Source organism: Salvelinus sp. IW2-2015, linkage group LG15, assembly GCF_002910315.2.
Source record: "Salvelinus sp. IW2-2015 linkage group LG15, ASM291031v2, whole genome shotgun sequence".
In the NCBI taxonomy this organism is placed as follows: domain Eukaryota; kingdom Metazoa; phylum Chordata; class Actinopteri; order Salmoniformes; family Salmonidae; genus Salvelinus; species Salvelinus sp. IW2-2015.
Window position 1 is genome coordinate 460,438 of NC_036855.1, and position 22,473 is coordinate 482,910.

At 45.1% G+C, this 22,473-nt stretch overlaps 1 protein-coding gene across 1 annotated transcript in view; it reads left to right on the plus strand.

The window, feature by feature from the left end:
- The window catches only part of hira (histone cell cycle regulator a), a 35,760-nt gene that overhangs the window by 7,983 nt on the left and 5,304 nt on the right, over nt 1-22,473 (plus strand). The window contains exons 13-20 of the mRNA XM_024002194.2: nt 236-321; nt 4,838-4,996; nt 5,120-5,299; nt 7,443-7,746; nt 12,252-12,353; nt 12,479-12,627; nt 16,273-16,434; nt 17,712-17,770. Coding sequence (XP_023857962.1) covers nt 236-321; nt 4,838-4,996; nt 5,120-5,299; nt 7,443-7,746; nt 12,252-12,353; nt 12,479-12,627; nt 16,273-16,434; nt 17,712-17,770 — 1,201 coding nt within the window. The remainder of the gene's footprint in view (nt 1-235; nt 322-4,837; nt 4,997-5,119; nt 5,300-7,442; nt 7,747-12,251; nt 12,354-12,478; nt 12,628-16,272; nt 16,435-17,711; nt 17,771-22,473) is intronic.

Below are 22,473 nucleotides of genomic sequence, written 5' to 3' on the forward strand. Positions count from 1 at the left end.
CAGATATAACTGAAGAAATAAAACATGTGGGGAAAAATGTAGAGGGGGGAAAAAAAGACTGAAGGAACCGTAAAATATGAAAACAGCTCTCATTTGTTAACAAGCCAAATGGACATAGAGTTGAGGAGTCAGTCGAGATGAGTTGCTATGATGTTGTCATGTATTCTGTGGCCTTGCACATGTWTTAATGGTCTTGAATGGTGTCTTACCATGGATATTTATTTTCTTCTCCTAGAACCTGTTGAAGAAACAGGTTGAGACAAGGACCGCGGACGGCAGGAGGAGGATTACTCCTCTCTGCATCGCCCAGCTTGACACAGGGTAACTCATACACCTCTGATACACCTTTCCATTTATTCTATTCCAGAAATTACAATGAGCCCTTCCTCCATCAAACAAAGCAGTTATACTGTAGAACTCATTTTAAAAGACAGCTTCATTCTTTTTTGTTTTTAATACGTTTATTTGGGGATTCATTTTTTTYCTCCAATGTTAAAAACATGCAAATACAGTTTAAGCCAAATGACATACAATTTCCTACATTTGTTACGTTCCCCAGCTAGAAAAGCACATAATGTCGCTCGAACAGTCACTGACAATCAACAAAACAGGTGTGATTTTAGGAGGGGTTCTGAAAGACACTCATGGTGGTGTGCACAGAAAGTTGACTAGCAACAACCGGGACCTAAAAGACACCCACTACATTTGCCCAAGAAGAGGTAAACAAACGAAAAACCCACATAGACAGGAAGCAAACCCACATAGACAGGAAGCAAACCCACATAGACAGGAAGCAAACCCACATAGACAGGAAGCAAACCCACATAGTACAGGAAGCAAACCACATAGACAGGAAGCAAACCCACATAGACAGGAAGCAAACCACATAAGACAGGAAGCAAACCCACATAGACAGGAGCAAACCCACATGTCAGGAAGCAAACCCACATAGACAGGAAGCAAACCCACATAGTAAGGGCAGCAAAAACCCACATAGAGAGGAAGCAAACCCACATAGTCAGGAAGCAAACCCACATAGTCAGGAAGCAAACCACATAGACAGGAAGCAAACCCACATAGTCAGAAGCAACCCACATGTACAGAAGCAAACCCACATAGACAGGAAGCAAACCCACATAGTCAGGAAGCAAACCCACATAGTCAGGAAGCAAACCCACATAGACCAGGAAGCAAACCCACATAGACAGGAAGCAACCCACATAGCACAGAAGCAAACCCACATAGACAGGAAGCCAAACCCACATAGACAGAAGCAAAACCCACATAGACAGAAGCAAACCCAATAGGACAGGAAGCAAACCCACATAGTCAGGAAGCAAACCCACATAGACAGGAAGCAAACCCACATAGTCAGGAAGCAAACCCACATAGTCAGGAAGCAAACCCACATAGTCAGGAAGCAAACCCACATAGTCAGGAAGCAAACCCACATAGACAGGAAGCAAACCCAAAATACAGGAAGCAAGCCTAAAAGACAGGAAGCAAGCCTAAAAGACAGGAAGCAAACCTAAAAGACAGGAAGCAAGCCTAAAAGGTGGAGCAAAAGAAAATCAGACGAAAAAATGTTTTTCTAGAAATCAAGCAGGGAGAGCCAACTAAAGGCGTTAACCCTCCACATCTGTCAAGACAACTGAAGAACTGGACCAGCCACACTTAAATAGCACCTTGGCCAGCACAGGTGAAACACCTTCCCACTAACGAGATGGAAACCAGTACAAGTGTAACCCATACTGACTAACGAGGTGACACCAATCGTCGTGCCCTACGCACTAATGAGCTATACGTGCTAAAGTCCATCCTCAAAACATAAATGAAGAAAACAAAACCTTTWACACCTTCCMCCTTAAGACAACAAATATATCCTATATTTTTGTTGGACAAGCTTGCTCAGTAAGCTYTCAACATAGACTTCAAAGTCTGATGAAATCTCTCAAGAGCACCTTGATACTCTGGGTGGTAGGCACTAAAGGGGCAATGGGTTAAGCCCAACTGTTGTAGCATTTGCTGGAAGACCTTTGACATGAAATTCGATCCTTGCTCCACCTGCGCTAMCTGCAGAAGTCCAAACGTTGAGCATAATTTCACCAGGGCCTTAAAAATACTGGGAGCCGAGATTATCCTGAATGGAATGGCCTTAGGCGAATGAGTGGCAGCACACAATATGCTTAAGTGATTACAACTCTTGGCTTTGGGCAAATGACCAACACWGTCCRTCMKAGCCCTGCTGAAAGGTTCGTCAAAAGCAGGAATAGGCTGCAAAGGTACAACCGGTACAGCTTGGTTCGGTTTACCCTTCCGCTGGCAAATACGACAGGATTTACAGTAAGCCGCATCATCCTGTTTCAGACCAGAAGAAGTCACACAAAATACCGTCATAAGTCTTGTTGACCCCCAAGATGGCCTGCCATACTTCCATCATGACCCAACCTCGGTATCTCTTGTCGAAAGTATAACTGGAACGACAATTTTGAGAGACACTGAGCTAATCGTCTTTCCCAGAAGTGGCGCGAGAACGCCATTTCCTCGTTAGAACACCGTCTCTGTCAAAGTAACCCACACAAACTCCATCAAAATCCTCATATCTCAGCAAAAAGAGGGGAGAGGGAAACATCTTTACTATTCCGCAATCAGCTGCTGCTTCCTAGACATCAAAGTGTCAACTGTAGGGGACCYTCTCTTCCTTCAGCGGTCCTACGAACCCGCTCAGCTTTTGGGGTTTTCAAAGGAGAGGTCAACTCAGGAGGGTTAGCGAAATCAGGATCACCTATAAATGTCTGGGACAGATTGAATGTAGTGGGATCGCTGACGTTCTCCTCAACACTAGACTTGCTCCCAGTGACATTTTTAGACATAGCACGTGTAACGKAACACGCTGGGAATATTCTAGCGTACCTTTCTGATAACCCATCAGGTTCCTCTAGTCTGGGTTACTTTCAAACGACAGGATTTAGCACGACCTTCGAGCCTTTCCCACAAGAACACTWTGGAGGAGCAGTGACCAAATACCTTGCGGACATTTAAGGGATGTGGCAATCCGCTCAAACACAGGCAAATATACATCCACCTCCTTTTCGTTGAAAAGCGGTACAAGTCGGTTGTTCCGCCCTAGATCAAACTCTGTTGAGGGTGTAGGAAGGCCTGACTGGATTGGGAGTACTTCCAGATCGATCTCTTTCAATCAAATGGCATGGGCACTTTCTTCTTGTTCTAGTCGGGCTGCGCATATCGTTTGGCTGCACGCTCATCTTGTCTTTCCTTGTCCTCCAACTCTAATTTCTGTTACATTTTACATTTACATTTTAGTCATTTAGCAGACGCTCTTATCCAGAGCGACTTACAGTAGAGTGCATACATTTTATTACATTTTTACATACTAAGACAAGGATATCCCTACCGGCCAAACCCTCCCTACCGGCCAAACCCTCCCTAACCCGGACGACGCTATGCCAATTGTGCGTCGCCCCACGGATCTCCCGGTTGCGGCCGGCTGCGACAGAGCCTGGGCGCGAACCCAGCCCAGCCTGGGCGCGAACCCAGAGACTCTGGTGGCGCAGCTAGCACTGCGATGCAGTGCCCTAGACCACTGCGCCATATGTTACCATGTTGCCTTTAGTACTACCTCAATTGTATGTCTATGGGGTGTATGCTACCAAGCGTAAAATTACATTTTCACCGTCCTCCCTCAATGGGGTGTACTCTACCACSCGTAAGRCCCTTTTCATCATCCTCCCTCTCCGGTAGGATTTCTTCCTCCACTAAAGCAGTATAGACTTTTTGACTACTGCTTTTGAGTCTGCATGTRCAACTTTGATGTCATAATGCTTTGCGATGACGAGTAGATTCTTCGTACATTTAGATAGCATCCCCCATGTAGAGTTTTCCRCAAATGCTCCACAAACTTAGTCTGTGGCTTTATTTTTTATAAACCTGTGTTTCTTTCTTTCTAAATTATTCCGCCAATCTTATAACCCCCTCAGGGTGGATTCCTGTGACACAAACTCTACCACAAAAGTTTATTTTTAACACTAAAATATCTGGACGCCACAGAGCTTCAGAGTAGGTGACTACCATACTCATGACAAACAGGATCCCGGACAAGCCGCCATTTTGTTATGTTCCCACAAGACAAACTCAACATGTTGCTCACAACAAATGGAACTAACAAAGAAAATCACGGATAAACAAAACAAAAGGGTTCTGAAAGGTACCCAGGTGGGTGCAAACTGAAAACTGGCAAAGCAACTAGTAAGGGGTTATGAAAGACCCACCATGGATGCCCACTAGGTTTGCCTCAGAATTAGTTTTAAAACACAACTTAGGATAGGGAGTAAATGTAATATGGAGCAAAACAAACAGGGGAAACCATAACAAATCAGGCTTCTTTCAAACTTAAAAGGTTGAGCTCAAAAATCACACCTCAGCTGACGTGAAGTGTAGCTCTCCCAACATCTCTCACGCTCAACTGGAGCACTGGCCCAGCCAGTCTTAAATATCACCTCAGCTGACATGAAGTGTAGCTCTCCCAACATCTCTCACGCTCAACTGGAGCACTGGCCCAGCCAGTCTTTAATAATACCTATGCTAACACGGGTGAAACACCTTCCGACTAACAAGATGGACAAGCCATTACAGGTGTAACACAGTTACTAACGAGGTGACACCAATCGATGCGCCCTACGTGCTACCGCGCTACCTCGAAATAGATAAACTAAACCTGTTACACATTTTACAAATAATTATCAATATATTACATTACCACGGGGATATTCTTATTTCTGTTGGTTTGAGCTCTCACTGTTTCTGTTTGAATCCTCAGGGATTTCTCCCCAGCCCTCTTCAACAGCGTACCCATCCTCCCTGGGTCGGCCAGCCAGCTCACCTCCCAGCTTTCCTCAGACTCCAAYACGGCCACCTCCAATTTGGACCCCCTATCCACCCCGCTCGGGGGCAAGGCCCCAGATGACGCCAAAGACAGGTCAGTCGTCTTGTCTGTCTAGTCTTCTCTGCTATTCTCTTTCTCTCCTGCTCTGCTTCCACCCCCCCTTACCGGCCTGTTTAATTTAGTATTATGCTCTCCCTCTCTTTCCATTCCTGACAGTGTTTCCGGTGCCATGGCCCAGGCCTCGTCTCTTAACACCACAGCCATGAAGTCCAACCTGCTCCTAACCACCTCCACTAAGATGGAGCCGATGAAAGCACTTGACTCCAGGTTCACCGAGAGGTCAAAGGTCATGCCCGGGGTCACCATCTCCATGGCGGGACTCACCCCGCTAGACAGGTAAGGGAACAGAACCATCAAGCTTATCCAATAGTCTTTATGATCAGTCAACAGTTGCTGATTTGAGGCATACAATGCTGGAACGTTATTGGTCGATTCCACATCTGAGATTCTTGTTATCTGAACATGGAAAAAATAAAACAGTATCGTCAGTTTAGGACGTACTCATGTTCCTATGAACACAACAGAAACAACAGGTTGAATTCTAGCCTTATTTTTAACGGAGCAATCCACCTTTGATTGTTGTTCTTGGAATAGATGTTAAGTGATGACCAGTTTCTTTTTTTAAATCTTTTTTTTTATTCACTGAACTAGATTTTTCTGTATTTGTTGTTTCCTTGTTGACTGGGACTTGGAGGTTGTCTCTCTTAGAAATATAATTACTAGAAAGGGCATCTTCATTCAAGTCAATGAGGCCATAATGGGTGGACCAGTGARCAGGAAGTACAGCTGGAAATGTCCCCATTAAACAGGAAGTAGGGCATGAAGTGTCCCTGTTAACTGCTTACGACTGAAATCCCGCTAACGGGATCGATAACAGCCAGTGGAAGTGCAAGGCGCCAAATTCAAACAACAGAAATCTCATAATTAAAATTCCTCAAACATACAAGTATTTTACACCATTTTAAAGATAAACTTGTTGTTAACCCCACCACAGTGTCCGATTTCAAAAAGGCTTTTACGACGAAAGCACACCAAACTATTATGTTAGGTCAGCAACTAGTCACAGAAAAACACAGCCATTTTTCCAGCCAAAGAGAGGAGTCACAAAAAGCACAAATAGAGATAAAATTAATCACTAACCTTTGATCTTCATCAGATGACACTCATGGGACTTCATGTTACACAATACATGTATGTTTTGTTTGATAAAGTTCATATTTATATCCAAAAATCTCAGTTTACATTGGCGCGTTATGGTCAGTAATGTTTTGCTTCCAAAACATCCGGTGATTTTGCAGAGAGCCACAACAATTTACAGAAATACTCATTATAAATGTTGATGAAAATACAAGTGTTATGCATGGAACTTTAGATGCACTTCTCCTTAATGCAACCGCTGTGTCAGATTTCAAAAAAAMTTTACGGAAAAAGCACACTGTGCAATAATCTGAGTACGGCGCTCAGACACAAAAACAAGCTATACAGGTACCCGCATGTTGTGGAGTCAACAGAAGTCAGAAATAGCATTATAAATATTCACTTACCTTTGATGATCTTCATCAGAATACACTCCCAGGTATCCCAGTTCCACAATAAATGTTTGTTTTGTTCGATAAAGTCCATAATTTATGTTCAAATACCTCCTTTTTGTTCGCGACTTCAGTTCACAAATCCAAATTCATGAGGCGCAGGCCAGATGAAAAGTCAAAAAGTTCCGTTACAGTTCGTAGAAACATGTCAAACGATGTATAGAATCAATCTTTAGGATGTTTTTAACAGAAATCTTCAATGTTTCAACCGGAGAATTGCTTTGTATTTAGAAATGCAATGGAACGCAACTAACTCTCACGGGAGCGCGCGAGACTGAGCTCATGGCACTCTGCCAGACCTCTGGTTGAAACAGCTCTCATTCTCTCCTCCTTCACAGTAGAAGCCTCAAACAAGGTTCTAAAGACTGTTGACATCTAGTGGAAGCCTTAGGAAGTGCAATCGGATCACATTTACACTGTATCTTGCATAGGCAAAGAGTTGAAAAACTACAAACCTCAGATTTCCCACTTCCTGGTTGGATTTTTTCTCCGGTTTTTGCCTTCCATTTGAGTTCTGTTATACTCACAGACATCATTCAAACAGTTTTAGAAACTTCAGAGTGYTTTCTGTCCAAATCTACTAATACTATGCATATCTTAGCTTCTTGGCCTGAGTAGCAGGCAGTTTACTCTGGGCACCTTATTCATCCAAGCTACTCAATACTGCCCCCCAGCCATAAGTTAACCTGGAAATAGGGTAGGAAGTATATCATTCAAATTGGGCTTAACACACAATTCAACCCCACTTACAAAAAAGTTAATAAATTCAATATTACCAAGCATTGTTTCGCCTATGATCATATATGGGGAAACACTACTAAGGCGATTGGGCATGGGTTAATGGAACAAATGGTGAGTCAATTTCTGTGGTTGTTGTCCTCCTGTTGTAGAGTGAAAGACAGCAGCACTTACAAGGAGCTCAAGGATGAGACGAGCAGCGACAGCGAGGACAAGATGGCTGTGGTGAAGTCCCCCTCCTTCACCAAGAGGAAAGCCCTCGACATGGATGGAGGGGACAACCAGTTGGAGAAGAGGAARGCCCTAGACGTGGACGGAGGGGACAACCAGKTGGAGAAGCGGAAAGCCCTAGACGTGGACGGAGGGGACAACCAGGTCGAGAAGAGGAAAAAGGGACGGCCCAGGAAAATGGACGCGAAAATGATGACGCCCGTGTCCCACCAACCCTTCCAGCAGGTAAGACCAGTGCCAGTTGAATTTCACGTAATCTCATGACTTTACACATTTTTTCAGATAGAAGATATGATAATATTCAAGATATCCTTGTCTTTGAATGTAATGGTCTTGATTAGATATGGGATCAACAAACTGATTGGCTGCGTACTAAATGACACCCTTATTCCTATAGTCAAGGAATATAGTGTATGTTTGTTTATTCCATGTGTNTACTAAATGACACCCTTATTCCTATAGTCAAGGAATATAGTGTATGTTTGTTTATTCCATGTGTAACTCTGTGTTGTTGTATGTGTCGAACTGCTTTGCTTTATCTTGGCCAGGTCGCAGTTTTAAATGAGATCTTGTTCTCAACTTGCCTACCTGGTTAAATAAAGGTGAAATAAATAAAAATTCAGCCGGGGGTCCCCTATGGGTCCGCTGTGGTACGGCAGGGGTCAACAGTGAAGAGGTGACTCCGGGATGCAACGTGCCATTGGAACACAGGAGTGATGGTTGCGGATAATGGGCCTCTGTACGCCTATGTAGATATTCCCCCAAAAATCTGCCGTTTCCAGCTATGATAGTCATTTACAACATTAACAATGTCACTGTATTTCTGATCAATTTGATGTTATTTTAATCGACAAAAACAAGGACATTTCTAAGTGACCCCAAACTTTTGAACGGTAGTGTATGTGTGCATACATGCATGCACCAGATTTGCCAGTTCTTGCTGTGAGATGTTACCCCACTTTTCCACCAAGGCACCAGACATTTCTGGGGGGAATGGCCCTAGCCCTCACCCTCCGATCCAACAGGTACCAGAAGTGCTCAATGGGATTGAGATCTGGGGTCTTCGCTGGCCATGGCAGAACACTGACATTCCTGTCTTGCAGGAAATCACACACAGAACGAGCAGTATGGCTGGTGGCATTTTCATGCTGGAGGGTCATGTCAGGATGAGCCTGCAGGAAGGGTACCACATGAGGGAGGAGGATGTCTTCCCTGTAACGCACAGAGTTGAGTTTGCCTGCAATGACAACAAGCTCAGTCCGATGATGGTGTGACACACCGCCCCAGACCATGACGGGCCCTCCACCTCCAAATCGATCCCGCTCCAGAGTACAGGCCTCGGTGTAATGCTCATTCCATCGGCGATAAACGCGAATCCGACCATCACCCCTGGTGAGACAAAACCGTGACTCGTCAGTGAAGAGTACTTTTTGTCAGTCCTGTCTGGTCCAGCGATGTTGGGTTTGTCCCCATAGGTGACGTTGTTGCCGGTGATGCCTGGTGAGGACCTGCCTTACAACAGGCCTACAAGCCCTCAGGCCAGCCTCTCTCAGCCTATTGCGGATAGTCTGAACACTGATGGAGGGATTGTGTGTTCCTTGTGTAACTCAGGCATTTATTGTTCCCATCCTGTACCTGTCCCGCAGGTGTGATGTTCGGATGTACCGATCCTGTGCAGGTGTTGTTACACGTGGTCTGTCACTGCGAGGACGATCAGCTGTCCGTCCTGTAGCGCGTTCTTAGGCGTCTCACAGTACAGATATTGCAATTTATTGCCCTGGCCACATCTGCAGTCCTCATGCATCCTTGCAGCATGCCTAAGGCACGTTCACGCAGATGAGCAGGGACCCTGGGCATCATTCTTTTGGTGTTTTTCAGAGTCAGTAGAAAGGCCTCTTTAGTGTCCTAAGTTGTCATAACTGACCTTAATTGCCTACCGTCTGTAAGCTGTTAGTGTCTTAACGACCGTTCCACAGGTGCATGTTCATTAATCGTTTATGGTTCATTGAACAAGCATGGGAAACAGTGTTTAAACCCTTTACAATGAAGATCTACAGCACCAGTCKACAGTTTGGACACCYACTCATTCAAGGGTTTTTCTACATTGTAGAATAGTAGTGAAGACATYAAAAAGGTTTTAAACAAATCAAAATATATTTAAGACTCTTCAAAGTATCCACCCTTTGCCTTGATGACAGCTTTTGGCATTCTCTCAACCAGCTTAATGAGGAATGCTTTTCCAACACTCTTGGAGTTCCCACATATGCTGAGCACTTGTTGGCTGCTTTTTCTTCGCTCTGCGGTCCAACTCATCCCAAACCATCTCAATTGGGTTGAGGTCGGGTGATTGTGGTGGCCAGGTCATCTGATTCAGCACTCCATTACTCTCTTCCTTGGTCAAATAGCCCTTACACAGCCTGGAGGTGTGTTGTGTGATTGTCCTGTTGAGAAAAAAAAAGAAGATTGTCCCACTAAGCGCAAACCAGATTTGGATGGTGCAGAATGTTGTGGTAGCCATGCTGGTTAAGTGTGCCTTGAATTCTAAATAAATCACAATGTCACCAGCAAAGAAACCCCATACCATCACACCTCCTCCATGCTTCCCGGTGGGAACCACACATGCGGAGAACATCCGTTCACCTACGCTGCGTCTCACAAAGGCACAGCGGTTGGAACCAACATTTTACAATTTGGACTCATCCGACCAAAGAACAGATTTCTACCGTCCRTTGCTCGTGTTTCTTGGCCTAAGCAAGTCTCTTCTTCTTATTGGTGTCCTTTAGTAGTGGTTTCTTTRCAGCAATTCAACCATGAATGGTGCCGACAGATATGGCAGCTCTGCTTCTAGCTCCTAAGCAACTTTGCAGTATTTTAATTTTTTTTGTGTGTTATTTCTTCCTTTATTAGCCCAGAATGTTAACACATACAGCCGGAAAGAGCTTTTTGGATATCAGAGCGGCGGTAACTCACCAGCATTAAGACCGTATTAAGACCATTAATACGACTTTCCCGAATTGGATCCTTTGTTCGTACCTCCCAGGGCAATTTAACTTACCCCAGAGGCTGCTCCAAGACGCTGCCGGAGGAGAAGAGGTTTTCGGAGTGGACTTCTAGTCCGATTCAGGAGACGGGCACAACATCCACCCCTTCCGAGTATATTACTCACTAATGTTCAGTCTCTGGACAATGAAGTAGACAAGCTCAGGGAGAGGGTCTCCTTCCAGAGAGACATCGGGGACTGTAACATACTCTGTATCACAGAATCATGGCTCTCTCTAGATATACTGTCCCCGTCCATACAGCCAGCTGGGTTCTCAGTTCATCGTGCAGACAGACATAAAGAACTCTCCGGGAAGAAGAAAGGCAGGGGTGTATGTTGAATGACTCCTGGTGTGATTGTGGTAACATACAGAAACTCAAGTCCTTTTGTTCACCCGACCTAGCGCTACCGAAGGTCTGTCCAACACATTGACTGTAGTACTTGCGCTGCTAAAACACTCGACCACTGCTACTCCAACTTCTGGGACGCCAACAAGGCCCTCCCCCGTCCTCCCTTCGGAAATCAGATCATGAATCTGTTTTGCTTCTCCCTTCCTGTAGGCAGAAACTCAAAGTACCCATGCTACGGTCTATTCAACGCTGCTCTGACCAATCGGAATCCATGCTTCGAGGCTGTTTTGATCACGCGGACTGGGATATGTTCTGGGTAGCCTCTGAGAATAACATTTGACGTATATGGTGACTGAGTTCATCAAGAAGTATATAGCAGATGTTGTTCCCACTGTGACTATTCAAACCTACCCAAATCAGAAACCATGAATAGATGGCAGCATTCGCGCAAAACTAAAAGTGCAAACCACCGGGAATATGGTAGAATACAAACTGTGTAGTTATTCCCTCCGTAAGGCAATCAAACAGGCAAAACGTCCATACATAGACAAAGTGGAGTCACAATTCAGTGGCTCAGACACTAGACATATGTGTCAGGGTCTACAGACAATCGCAGATTACAAAGGCAAAAACAGCCACGTCTCAGACACAGACTTCTTGCTCCCGAACAAGCTAAACACCTTCTTCGCCCGCTTTGAGGATAACAGTGCCACCGGCGCAGCCTGCTCCCAAGGACTGTGGGCACTTGTTCTCCATGGCTGAGTAAGACATTTAAACGTGTTAAACCTTGCAGGGCTGCCAACCCTGTCCACTTTATCAGCCAGCTATGGTCTTGAGAGCATGAGCCAAAACACATTACATTTGTCTTTTTTGTTGTTGTTGGTACATGAGAACTTAAGCGCAGAATGTGTATTACGTCATCAGGCGTAATACCTTGTATACACGAGTCAGTTTGATGGAAACCTCTGGTAGGAACATGTGTTGGTTTTAATGCAAATTTGAAGGAAACCTAGCTATTGAAGTGATATTTCCCACTCGGAACTCAGAACTTTTGCTAACTCCGATAGCATGTGAACTCCCCATTTGCACTCATTGGTACTAATTACGCTTACATAGTATCTAACAGGCTTTGAAAAGACATTGTTTAGTACCAATTTACTACCGCTTGCTGCTGGTAACTCTTTCTTGACTTGGACATACATTTTTGCCAACCTTTTGTTTAAACAGCTGCTATTAGTTAACGTGTTTGGAGTCCCCTTTCTATCTTATAGGCTTTGTTAGAGTTTTTTGACCAGGGACATTTATGCATTTTTCTTCTTTCCCCAACTGCACACTTGCAGGCTACCCCTTCATCAGAGAAGGAGCCTTGTTGTGTCGCTGCTGTCCCCGTGGCTGTCCTCAAACTGCCCACTCCCACACCGCAGAAAGCATTTACTCTTCAGGTATATTATTATATCACTCTTCAGTTGTGGCTAAACAACCCACATGGTCATAGACAGAGTCATGATAAGTACAATGGATGCTAGTCGGATGTGCTCTCTTTCCGCCATATTGTTTATGTTTGTAGGTCAGTACGGAGCCCCCGGTGTACCTGGAGGTGGAGAACGAGGTCTCTGCGGTGTCCGGATCCAAACTCAGCCATCTCCGCTGTTCCAGGGAGGGCAGGGAGTGGGAGACGTTGCTGCCCAGCCGAGTCATCACTGCAGCGGGCAGCAGGTAAGCAGTAGGGGGAGGGAGGTTCTACATGTCTGGTCCAGTAGTATTAATGGTAGTTATCTATTGTCTTGATACTTTACACTTGTAGGAATTGGCCTAATATGGATAGAGCTAAATGGAAGTGTTTCCTCCAGAAGAAATATGAAAAGCATAAACATAACCACGGTAGCAATTGAAGGGGAACAGCTTGAAGATTGAGAAAAGCATTAGACCAAAGTTGAGGACATAACAGTTCACCTGACACGACTGAATCCAAACATTACACTGTTGATTTTATGTGTATTTTACATTTACTGTACTTTTCGCCGCATTTGTTTATTATAAATATATTCAGTAACATGATAATAATAATATTGGGGAAGGTGCAACTCAAGAAAAAAAGATGACCAGTGTTTGAGTGAGAGGACTAASTGGTCTCTCCAAGTGGCCACACACCTCTCCAAAGTGTGCACAGGTCCCAAGTCATTTCAATGCACTTTTATGACTCAAGGAACAGTCTTCAACCATAAGCTTTTTTTTCTTTTTTTTTTTACTCTCCTAGCTGTGCTGTTGAGGAACTAAGAGCAAGCACACTTGTTTTGTTTTGTTTGGAACGCAGCTCTGCGTCCCCAACACACAATTACTGTTTACACAATCCAGAAACGTACCATTTTTATAAATCGCAATCTGGTTCAGGTGGGCGTCATTTGAAAGCTTGTTCTATTGCCAACATGACTAGCTATAAAGTTATAAAATATTATCTTCGTGTTAGGCTTTCACAACGCAAACAGATCATAATTTTGGTGCACATGAGAAAATAATCGTGTGTGTATGCAGGCGCGTGTTCCGCAGCGATTTTGTCTTCACAATAGACAATAACAGGCTGATTCTATTCAGAATAACACAGGGTATACGCCATGTCACTTTAATATACAAAACATGGTGATCATAAAGTGACACGTGTAAATAGTTTTATGATATGGAAATGTGAAGTGCACATTTGGACTCACAGGTGTTTGGCTTGCTTGATCACATCAAAGTGGTATTTATTCTAATCAATGTCTCATCGTTGAAAATAACAGTCCTTTTAATTTACAGCATTTCCCTCGGACAACAAAAAGCTAAAGTTGCCAAATTAGTGGGAGGGATGGTGACCACTTCTTGTCGCGTGAGGTGCTCAAGATCAGAACATCTGTCAGTAAAACCCATACAGAGCTGTGAAGCACAGAGCCTGAGCTATGATGTCATTTATAGCATGTTACTCCACAGCCACTGAGCTATGATGTCATTTATAGCATGTTACTCTACAGCCACTGAGATGTCATGTATAGCATGTTACTCGTACAGCACTGAGCTCTGACTCATGCATAGCATGTTACTTACAGCCACTGAGAATGTCATGTATAGCATGTTACTCTACAGCCACTGAGCTCTGACGTCATGCATAGCATGTTACTCTACAGCACTGAGATGTCCATGCATTAGCATGTTACTCTATAACAGCCCACTGAGATGTCATGCATAGCATGTTACTGTACGTTTTGATTTCGGAGATTATTAGTGCCCAAATCTGTCATGTTCAACCTGTGTACTGGTACGAGTGTGAAGGGTTAAAGCTAGAATCCGTAGCAATGAAACTGCTATATCCATTTGCGGTATTACTACAACAAAGAAGTTACTTCAAACTAATATTTTTGAGGGACGTCATTGCACTTGTGATTGAACAGCAGATTGTATAGCTCCTCTTCTCTGTTCAACCCCCTCGAGTCAATGTCCGTTGCCACTGCGGAAATCTATACTGAACAAAAATATAAACGCAACATGCAATCATTCAACAAATTTACTGAGTTACAGTTCATATAAGGAAATCAGTCAATTGAAATAAATAAATTAGGCTCTAATCTATGGATTTCACGTGACTGCAGCCATGGGTGGGCATAGGCCCACCCACTGGGGTGCCATGCCAGTCACAAAAGAGCTTTATTACAGACAAATACTCCTCAGTTTCATCAGTTGTCTGGGTGGCTGGTCTCAGACGATCCCGCAGGTGAAGAAGCCGGATGTTGAGGTCCTGGACTGGCGTGGTTACACGTGGTCTGCGGTCGTGAGGTCGGTTGRAYGTACTGCCAAATTCATTAAAACGACATTGGAGGTGGCTTATGGTAGAGAAATGAACATGTAATTCTCTAGCAACATCTCTGGTGGACATTCCTACAGTCAGCATGCCAATTGCACACTCSCTCAACTTGARACATCTGTGGCATTGTGTTGTATGACAACTGGCCTTTTCCCCAGCGCAAGGTGCTGCTGTGTAATGATCATGCTGTTTAATCAGCTTCTTGATATGCCACTCCTGTTCAGTATAATTAGCATAATACAAACATCCCCATAACAATCTGTCAATTTAAGCTGGAGTGATGTCCACCGCATCGGCCGATTGTTGCACTTCCGCATCGGCCGATGTTGCACTTCCCCATCTGCGGTGAAAAGTGACAGAGCTAGAGGCGGTGTATGTCAGACCATGAGACATGTTCTCACAAAGGCATCCACACGTTTTGGTCTAAACTATTACGACCCCTCTATGGAAAGACGAGACTCTCACGGTCAATGGTGTTCCCCTCACAAGAGTCTTAGGACTCGTCTGAAGTTGGTACAGCCAATCTGACAACTTCTGTCTGTAGCGTCCGAACAGTTTGGGATACCTCTGTGGAAAGGTGAGACTGTCACAAACACGTACATGTTTTGCTCTAGTTGAAAAAGTGAATGGAAGTATATATGGAAACTGTTTAGCCCCAAATAAGGGTTTAAATACCTGTAAAAAAAAATATATATATATATATATGTTTCCTGATCTTTCTTATATCGTTCAGAWATAGGACCTACACTTCAGAACAAACTTCCTTTAGATTTTTCGGGGGGGACTATTGTTCCATGTAGTGAATCTGTTATTCAATGYGTTTGGATGGGATAATATCTGTAAGGCCAAAGAAACTAAATAAGCATTTTCATCAAATCATTTTTTGTTTGTTATTGTTATCCTTCAAGGGGTCTTAAAATTCTAAATCAAATGACAACATGATCCTTGGTGTATGACCTTCTTAAAAAGAAATCCATAAAGCTTAGTAGAAACAAATGTTTCCTGATCTTATCTCAGATATAGGAGAGGCACTTGAGAACAGACTTCCTTTAGACAGGGCTTCGACTGGGTTAGTAAAGTAAACCATAACAATATGCCTGGGGCTGCCAGTGGTGCTGCTTCCGCTAATGCGGATCTCAGCTTTAACGTCTTTGGAGTTGACTGTGCTGTTTTTATATCTCAGCTTTAACGTCTTTGGAGTTGACTGTGCTGTTTTATATCTCAGCTTAACTCTTTGGAGTTGACTGTGCTGTTTTATAATCTCAGCTTTAACGTCTTTTGGAGTTGACTGCTGTTTTATATCTCAGCTTAACGTCTTTGGAGTTGACTGGCTGTGTTATATCTCAGCTTTAACGTCTTTGGAGTTGACTTGCTGTTTTATATCTACTTTAACGTCTTTGGAGTTGACTGTGCTGTTTTTATAGGGGGCAAGGATTTAGCTTCCATTCCAACTGTCGTAATGAACAAATGTTAACTTTATTTACACAGTAGTAAATAACGTGCGTCTCTCTCCTCCTTTCCTCCCCCAGTGACGTGGTGGCAGTGGCGTGCGCGGACCGCATGTTGTCTGTGTTCTCGGCGTGTGGCCGCCGCCTACTACCCGCCATCCTGCTGCCCGCGCCCATGTCCGCCCTGCACTGCTCAGGCTTCTACGTCATGGCCTTGACCGCCTGCGCCACCCTGTCTGTCTGGTGAGAGAGAGCCCCGTGACACACACACACACACACACACACACACCCCCGTATTGACGTGACAAAACCTATTGAGATGCACCATCTAGGCTGCTGCTCTGATGGGAAGTTTCCACTAGGTACAGATCTAGGATCAGCTTCCCCGATCCTAATTTTAACCATTAGTGGGGGAAATGCAAAAATGATCCAATTTCACCCTACACCTAGTGTGCACCAGAGGGTGTGAGTCGAGCGAGGAGCGGAGCGTGCATCATTTTGCTGGAGTGTGGAGTGGATTTAAAAAAAATAGAGCGGCGGGAATTTCGCTCCTGTACCAACTCAGCCACGAGCTCTGGCCATGCTCTGCCCAGCATGTTTCATTTCCTTCATCACTGTTCTTTTAATTAGACCTATTGTTGTATTTATTTAGCCCCGCCACTAATGTGCAGAGATGTTGATATGAGTCAAACAAGAAATGGGTCACCACCTGTGTAATTGATGACAAGACAACCAATGAGCCCAGGCAGCAGCATCAGAGACGTTTGCGTTTCTATACAGGATGTTGTTTTAAAAAGAGAGGAGTGCTAAAGTTGTCAATGAACTGTTAAGATGTGAGCACAACAGGGCCACAGTTCTAATTAAAGCATCTGATCATCAGTGGATTAGAGAAAAAGCTGTTTGTTTTCACACAGCGGCCACATAGCCTATCACCTAGGTGAGCGATGAGTGTGGGATTTTCTGACTGCTTAACACGACTCGCATACTCTGGGGTGTACTAGCGACGGTGATCACTCCTGACTCGCCACACCTTGTATTTTAGACTAGAGACAACCCCTAGTCCCTTGACACCTTTTCATTTGATAGGTGTGAACATTGGACATTTTTGTTAATTTAGCAGGCGCACGTATCCATAGCGACTTACTGGAGCAGCTATGGTGAAGTGCATCGCTCAAGGGCACATCGACACAGTCGTCACCTAGTCTGCTCGGGGATTCAAAACAGCTACCTTTCGGAGCTCAACGCTCTTAACTGCTAGGCTACCTACCGCATCAATATGCTGATATCTCAGACTTGCTCTCTGATAGGCTAGGAAGAATGACACATTGTTTACACCTATCAAATCCTGTCAGATCTCCTCAAGTGTCTAGGGTTTCAGAGGCTAGGGGTTGTTTGTTTCTGGACAGGGCCATACATTGAGTACATCATTGTAAATAAGAATTTGTTCTAAACTGACTTGCCTAGTTAAATAAAAGTTCAATTAATTWAAAAAATGGAGACGTGTTCTTTCTTCTTTACAGGGATGTCCARAAACAGAGTGCGGTAGTGAAGAATGAATCTTTGCAGACCATTTTATCAGGTGAGAGGAGTTCTACTTCAAACCTTTCAGACCGTCAGTACGGTTGAGAGTATGGATTTATATCCCACCGCAGGTCGAGTAATAACAACAAGGTCCCGCCGGTGACGTGACAGCGTGGGGGGAGGCGCCCGCGGTTCATATACAACCGTACGTCAGAACACTGTCTCTTATTACTTCCCCCAAAGTTAGCATAGCATATCACGCAAATTGACTGGACCGCTGCTCCCGTTTTTCAGTTTGCATCTTCCCAGGTCCCAGTATGGTAAGCTAAACTCTGTGTGAGTTGTGTGTACTGTCAGTCTGTGACCAACAGCCTGTGACCTGTGGGTCAGAGCGTAAAATTCGCCCTCCAAGGCTGTGTGACAGCTCTCCCCTACCTATCCCTTTTATCTGAGGTTTTCAGGCTTCCTTGTCTTGTGTTGATTTAGCCCACCAGCTAGTGTGTGTGTGTGTGTGTGTGTGTGTGTGTGTGTGTGTGTGTGTGTGTGTGTGTGTGTGTGTGTGTTGGCCACCGTACTCCGGTGTTAATCTTGTGAAGATATCCTCCACTGCTGTGCTCGTTATCAAGGTCACCGGGCACTAACGTTAGTCATTCTTCAACTACAGTCGTGGCCAAAAGTTTTGAGAATGACACAAATATTAATTTCCACAAAGTTTGCTGCTTCAGTGTCTTTAGATATTTTTGTCAGCTGTTACTATGGAATACTGAAGTATAATTACAAGCATTTCATAAGTGTCATAAGGTTTTTATTGACAATTACATGAAGTTGATGCAAAGAGTCAATATTTGCAGTGTTGACCCTTCTTTTTCAAGACCTCTGCAATCCACCCAGGCATGCTGTCAATTAACTTCTGGGCCACATCCTGACTGATGGCAGCCCRTTCTTGCATAATCAATGCTTGGAGTTTGTCAGAATTTGTGGGGTTTTGTTTGTCTACCCGCCTCTTGAGGATTGACCACAAGTTCTCAATGKGATTAAGGTCTGGGGAGTTTCCTGGTCATGGACCCAAAATATCAATGTTTTGTTCCCCGAGCCACTTAGTTATCACTTTGCCTAATGGCAAGGTGCTCCATCATGCTGGAAAAGGCATTGTTCGTCATCAAACTGTTCCTGGATGGTTGGGAGAAGTTGCTCTCGGAGGATGTGTTGGTAGTGGTACCATTCTTTATTCATGGCTGTGTTCTTAGGCAAAATTGTGAGTGGGCCCACTCCCTTGGCTGAGAAGCAACCCCACACATAAATGGTCTCAGAATGCTTTACTGTTGGCATGACACAGGACTGATGGTAGCGCTCACCTTGTCTTCTCGGGACAAGCTTTTTTCCGAATGCCCCAAACAATCGGAAAGGGGATTCATCAGAGAAAATGACTTTACCCCAGTCCTYAGCAGTCCAATCCCTGTACCTTTTGCAGAATATCCGTCTGTCCCTAATGTTTTTCCTGGAGAGAAGTGGCTTCTTTGCTGCCCTTCTTGACACCAGGCCATCCTCCAAAAGTCTTCGACTCACTGTGCGTGCAGATGCACTCACACCTGCCTGCTGCCATTCCTGAGCAAGCTCTGTACTGGTGGTGCCCCGATCCCGCAGCTGAATCAACTTTAGGAGACGGTCCTGGCGCTTGCTGGACTTTCTTGGGCGCCCTGAAGCCTTCTTCACAAAAAGTGAACCGCTCTCCTTGAAGTTCTTGATGATCCGATAAATGGTTGATTTAGGTACAATCTTACTGGCAGCAGTATCCTTGCCTGTAAAGCCCTCTTTGGGGGCTTTACAGGCAAAGCAATGATGACGGCACGTGTTTCCTTGCAGGTAACCATGGTTGACAGAAGAACAAAGGTTCCAAGCACCACCCTCCTTTTGAAGCTTCCAGTCTGTTATTCGAACTCAATCAGCATGTCAGAGTGATCTCCAGCCTTGTCCTTGTCAACACTCACACCTGTGTTAATGAGAGAATCACTGACATGATGTCAGCTGGTCCTTTTGTGGCAGGGCTGAAATGCAGTTTTTGGGGGATTCAGTTAATTTGCATGGCAAATAGGGACTTGGCAATTATTTGCAATTTATCTGATCACTCTTCATAACATTCAGGAGTATATGCAAATTGCCATCATACATCATACACCTGAGGCAGCAGACTTTGTGAAAATTAATACTTGTGTCATTCTCAACTTGTGGCCACAACTGTATATAAAACTTGAACGGGTCACTTTCCTAGATAACCACATGTAGGAAGTTTGTTAGCCTAGCCAGCTATATGACATGCGATTCAGTTTGCCTCCCCTAGGCATCTCTCTCCCCTGGTATCACACGCTAGCTACACACGCTTGGTATCACAAGCTAGCTTGCCAGTTTATTAAACTAGCTGCCACTGTGTGTTGTCAGCTTGCCTTACCAAACGACTGCCATTCGTGCGTATTTCGCATAAATAAGCATACATTTAAATATGTTACAGCTCCTATTCCAACCATTTTTACATCTCCCGCCAGATTATTGTAGCTCTCTTCCCTTTCTGTGTATTGTGGTAGCTGTTGTAATACAGTCTTCGGTTACTATTATATTAGTTAATTTGATGAATCAGTATAATAAATATTTATATTTGATTTATTTTGTTTACATTCTGAGCTCAGAGAACASCGCATCACCATGATGCTAGGTATGCATGGCTGCTCGTCTTGTGGAGCTGAACTACAGGTTACAGATGGTCATGATCCATTGGCCACCTGTCTGACCCCTGCGTTAACTGCGCCATCCTGCCTGTGAAGGTGAGGGAAGCGAAGAGGGCCTGGTTTTCACAAATAATTTACCAGTGTTGTTCGCTAGGACCCACCCAGGGCCACCAAAAACAAAACCGATGCCCCCCCCCCCACTCCTGTTAAAAAAAATCAAAAATAAGAGCCTCACACGGAAGGCCGACCTTCAAGCCCCCGGGTCGAGGCCCCCTCTCGCACACTGCCGTACGGGGGACGCAACAGAGGACTCAGATAGCTGAGATGATGATCTGCTGTCCACTCGGGCATCCAACCAGCACTGTAGTGACCAGGATGATGACACGCCCAACATGGTGATGGAGGTGCCAACCACTGTGGATCTATTCAGTCTCAATGCCAAAGGGTCAGAGGAGTCATAAGGAAGCTATGCCTCACTATGCGCACAGTCCTGCGTGCTGCCTTAGCTAAGCTGGAGCTTGATGACCCTCAAGCAACAGCCCCCGCAGCTAACCCATTCTTTAAGAAGGTCCAGGCAGCGACACCGTTCAGTATGCCACCTTCACCGTCTGTTCTTACGGAGCTTCGGAGATGCTGGTCTGTCCTCGCCCACCACGGCAAGGACAGTAGGACGCTATCTGCCATGCGCGACGCAAAACAACATGGGCTGGACCATATGCCTAAGGTGGATGAATACATAGCAGAACTAATGCTCTCTCCAGATGAAGCCCTGAAAGATGTGACGTCTGCCCCAGCCCTCAGTGCTCATGCTAGCACAGAACAGGATGCTCCAGGCGGAGCGCGCAGATCCGGACTTCTGCAACCTGAATGACGCATCTCTTTAAGCGTTTGCGTTCATGAACAGAGAGCTAGGCAGACTGCTCTTCGGGTCATCATACGTAGAAAACAGACCCATAGGTGTTGATGACCCTCTCAAAAGGGCACAGGTTGCACTTCTGACACCGGCCCCCACCATTCTCAAGGATCAGAATGAGTCACAGAACCCCTGAAAGATTGCGCCCTCAACCCTGGAGATTGCACCCTCAACCCTGGAGATTACACCCTCAACCTGAAAGATTGCACCCTCAACCCTGGAGATTACACCCTCAACCTGAAAGATTGCACCCTCAACCCTGGAGATTGCACCCTCAACCCTGGAGATTGCGCCCTCAACCATGGAGAAGGGTGCGATCACGAGTAAAAGCATCAGAACAGCAAGATGGCTTTTACTCAACCTATTTTCTGGTTCCGAAGAAAGACGGAGGCTTCTGTCCAGTTCTGGATTTAAAACGGTTCAATGTTTTTCCCTAAACGTTCTCCCCTTTCACATGTTGCGGCCGGTCAACGTTCTCCAGATTGTAGCCAGAGAGGAATGATTCACGTTCCTGGACTTAAAGGATGCTTACGTTCACGTTCCTGTGCTACTGGAACACAGGCGTTTTCTGCGTTTCGCCTTCCAGGGCCAGACTGACCGGTTTGCGTTATTACCCTTCGGTCTCTCCCTGGCGCCTCGAGTCTTCACGAGATGCGTGAGCGCAGCCCTGAGCTCCTTCCATCTAGAATGGATCGAGATCTTTCCTTACCTCGACGACTGGCTCATCTGCGCCGCTTCTCTCGCGAGGGTGCGAAAGAAAGGGCACATCAATGTGCTCGAACTTCAGACAGTTTACCTAGCCCTGAATCACTTCCTGTCCTGATACGATCAGACAATACGTGGACAGTGTTCCACATCAACCATCAAAGGGGAACGAGGTATGTATGGTCCCTACAGGTGGCCCAACAACTCTTGATATGGGCCCTACCACGTCTGGCCTCCCTATGAGCCATTCATCTCCCAGGCAAGGTGAACAAGGTGGCAGACTTCTTGTCKCGGCGTAATGGCAACGGTTTGGAACAGCACGAGAACCTGTTCGCCTCATAGCAAACATCCCTCCGGTTCTCTCTGGCAGAGTTCAAGAGCCCCCTGGGCATGGACACCTTAGCCCACACATGGCCAGAGGGC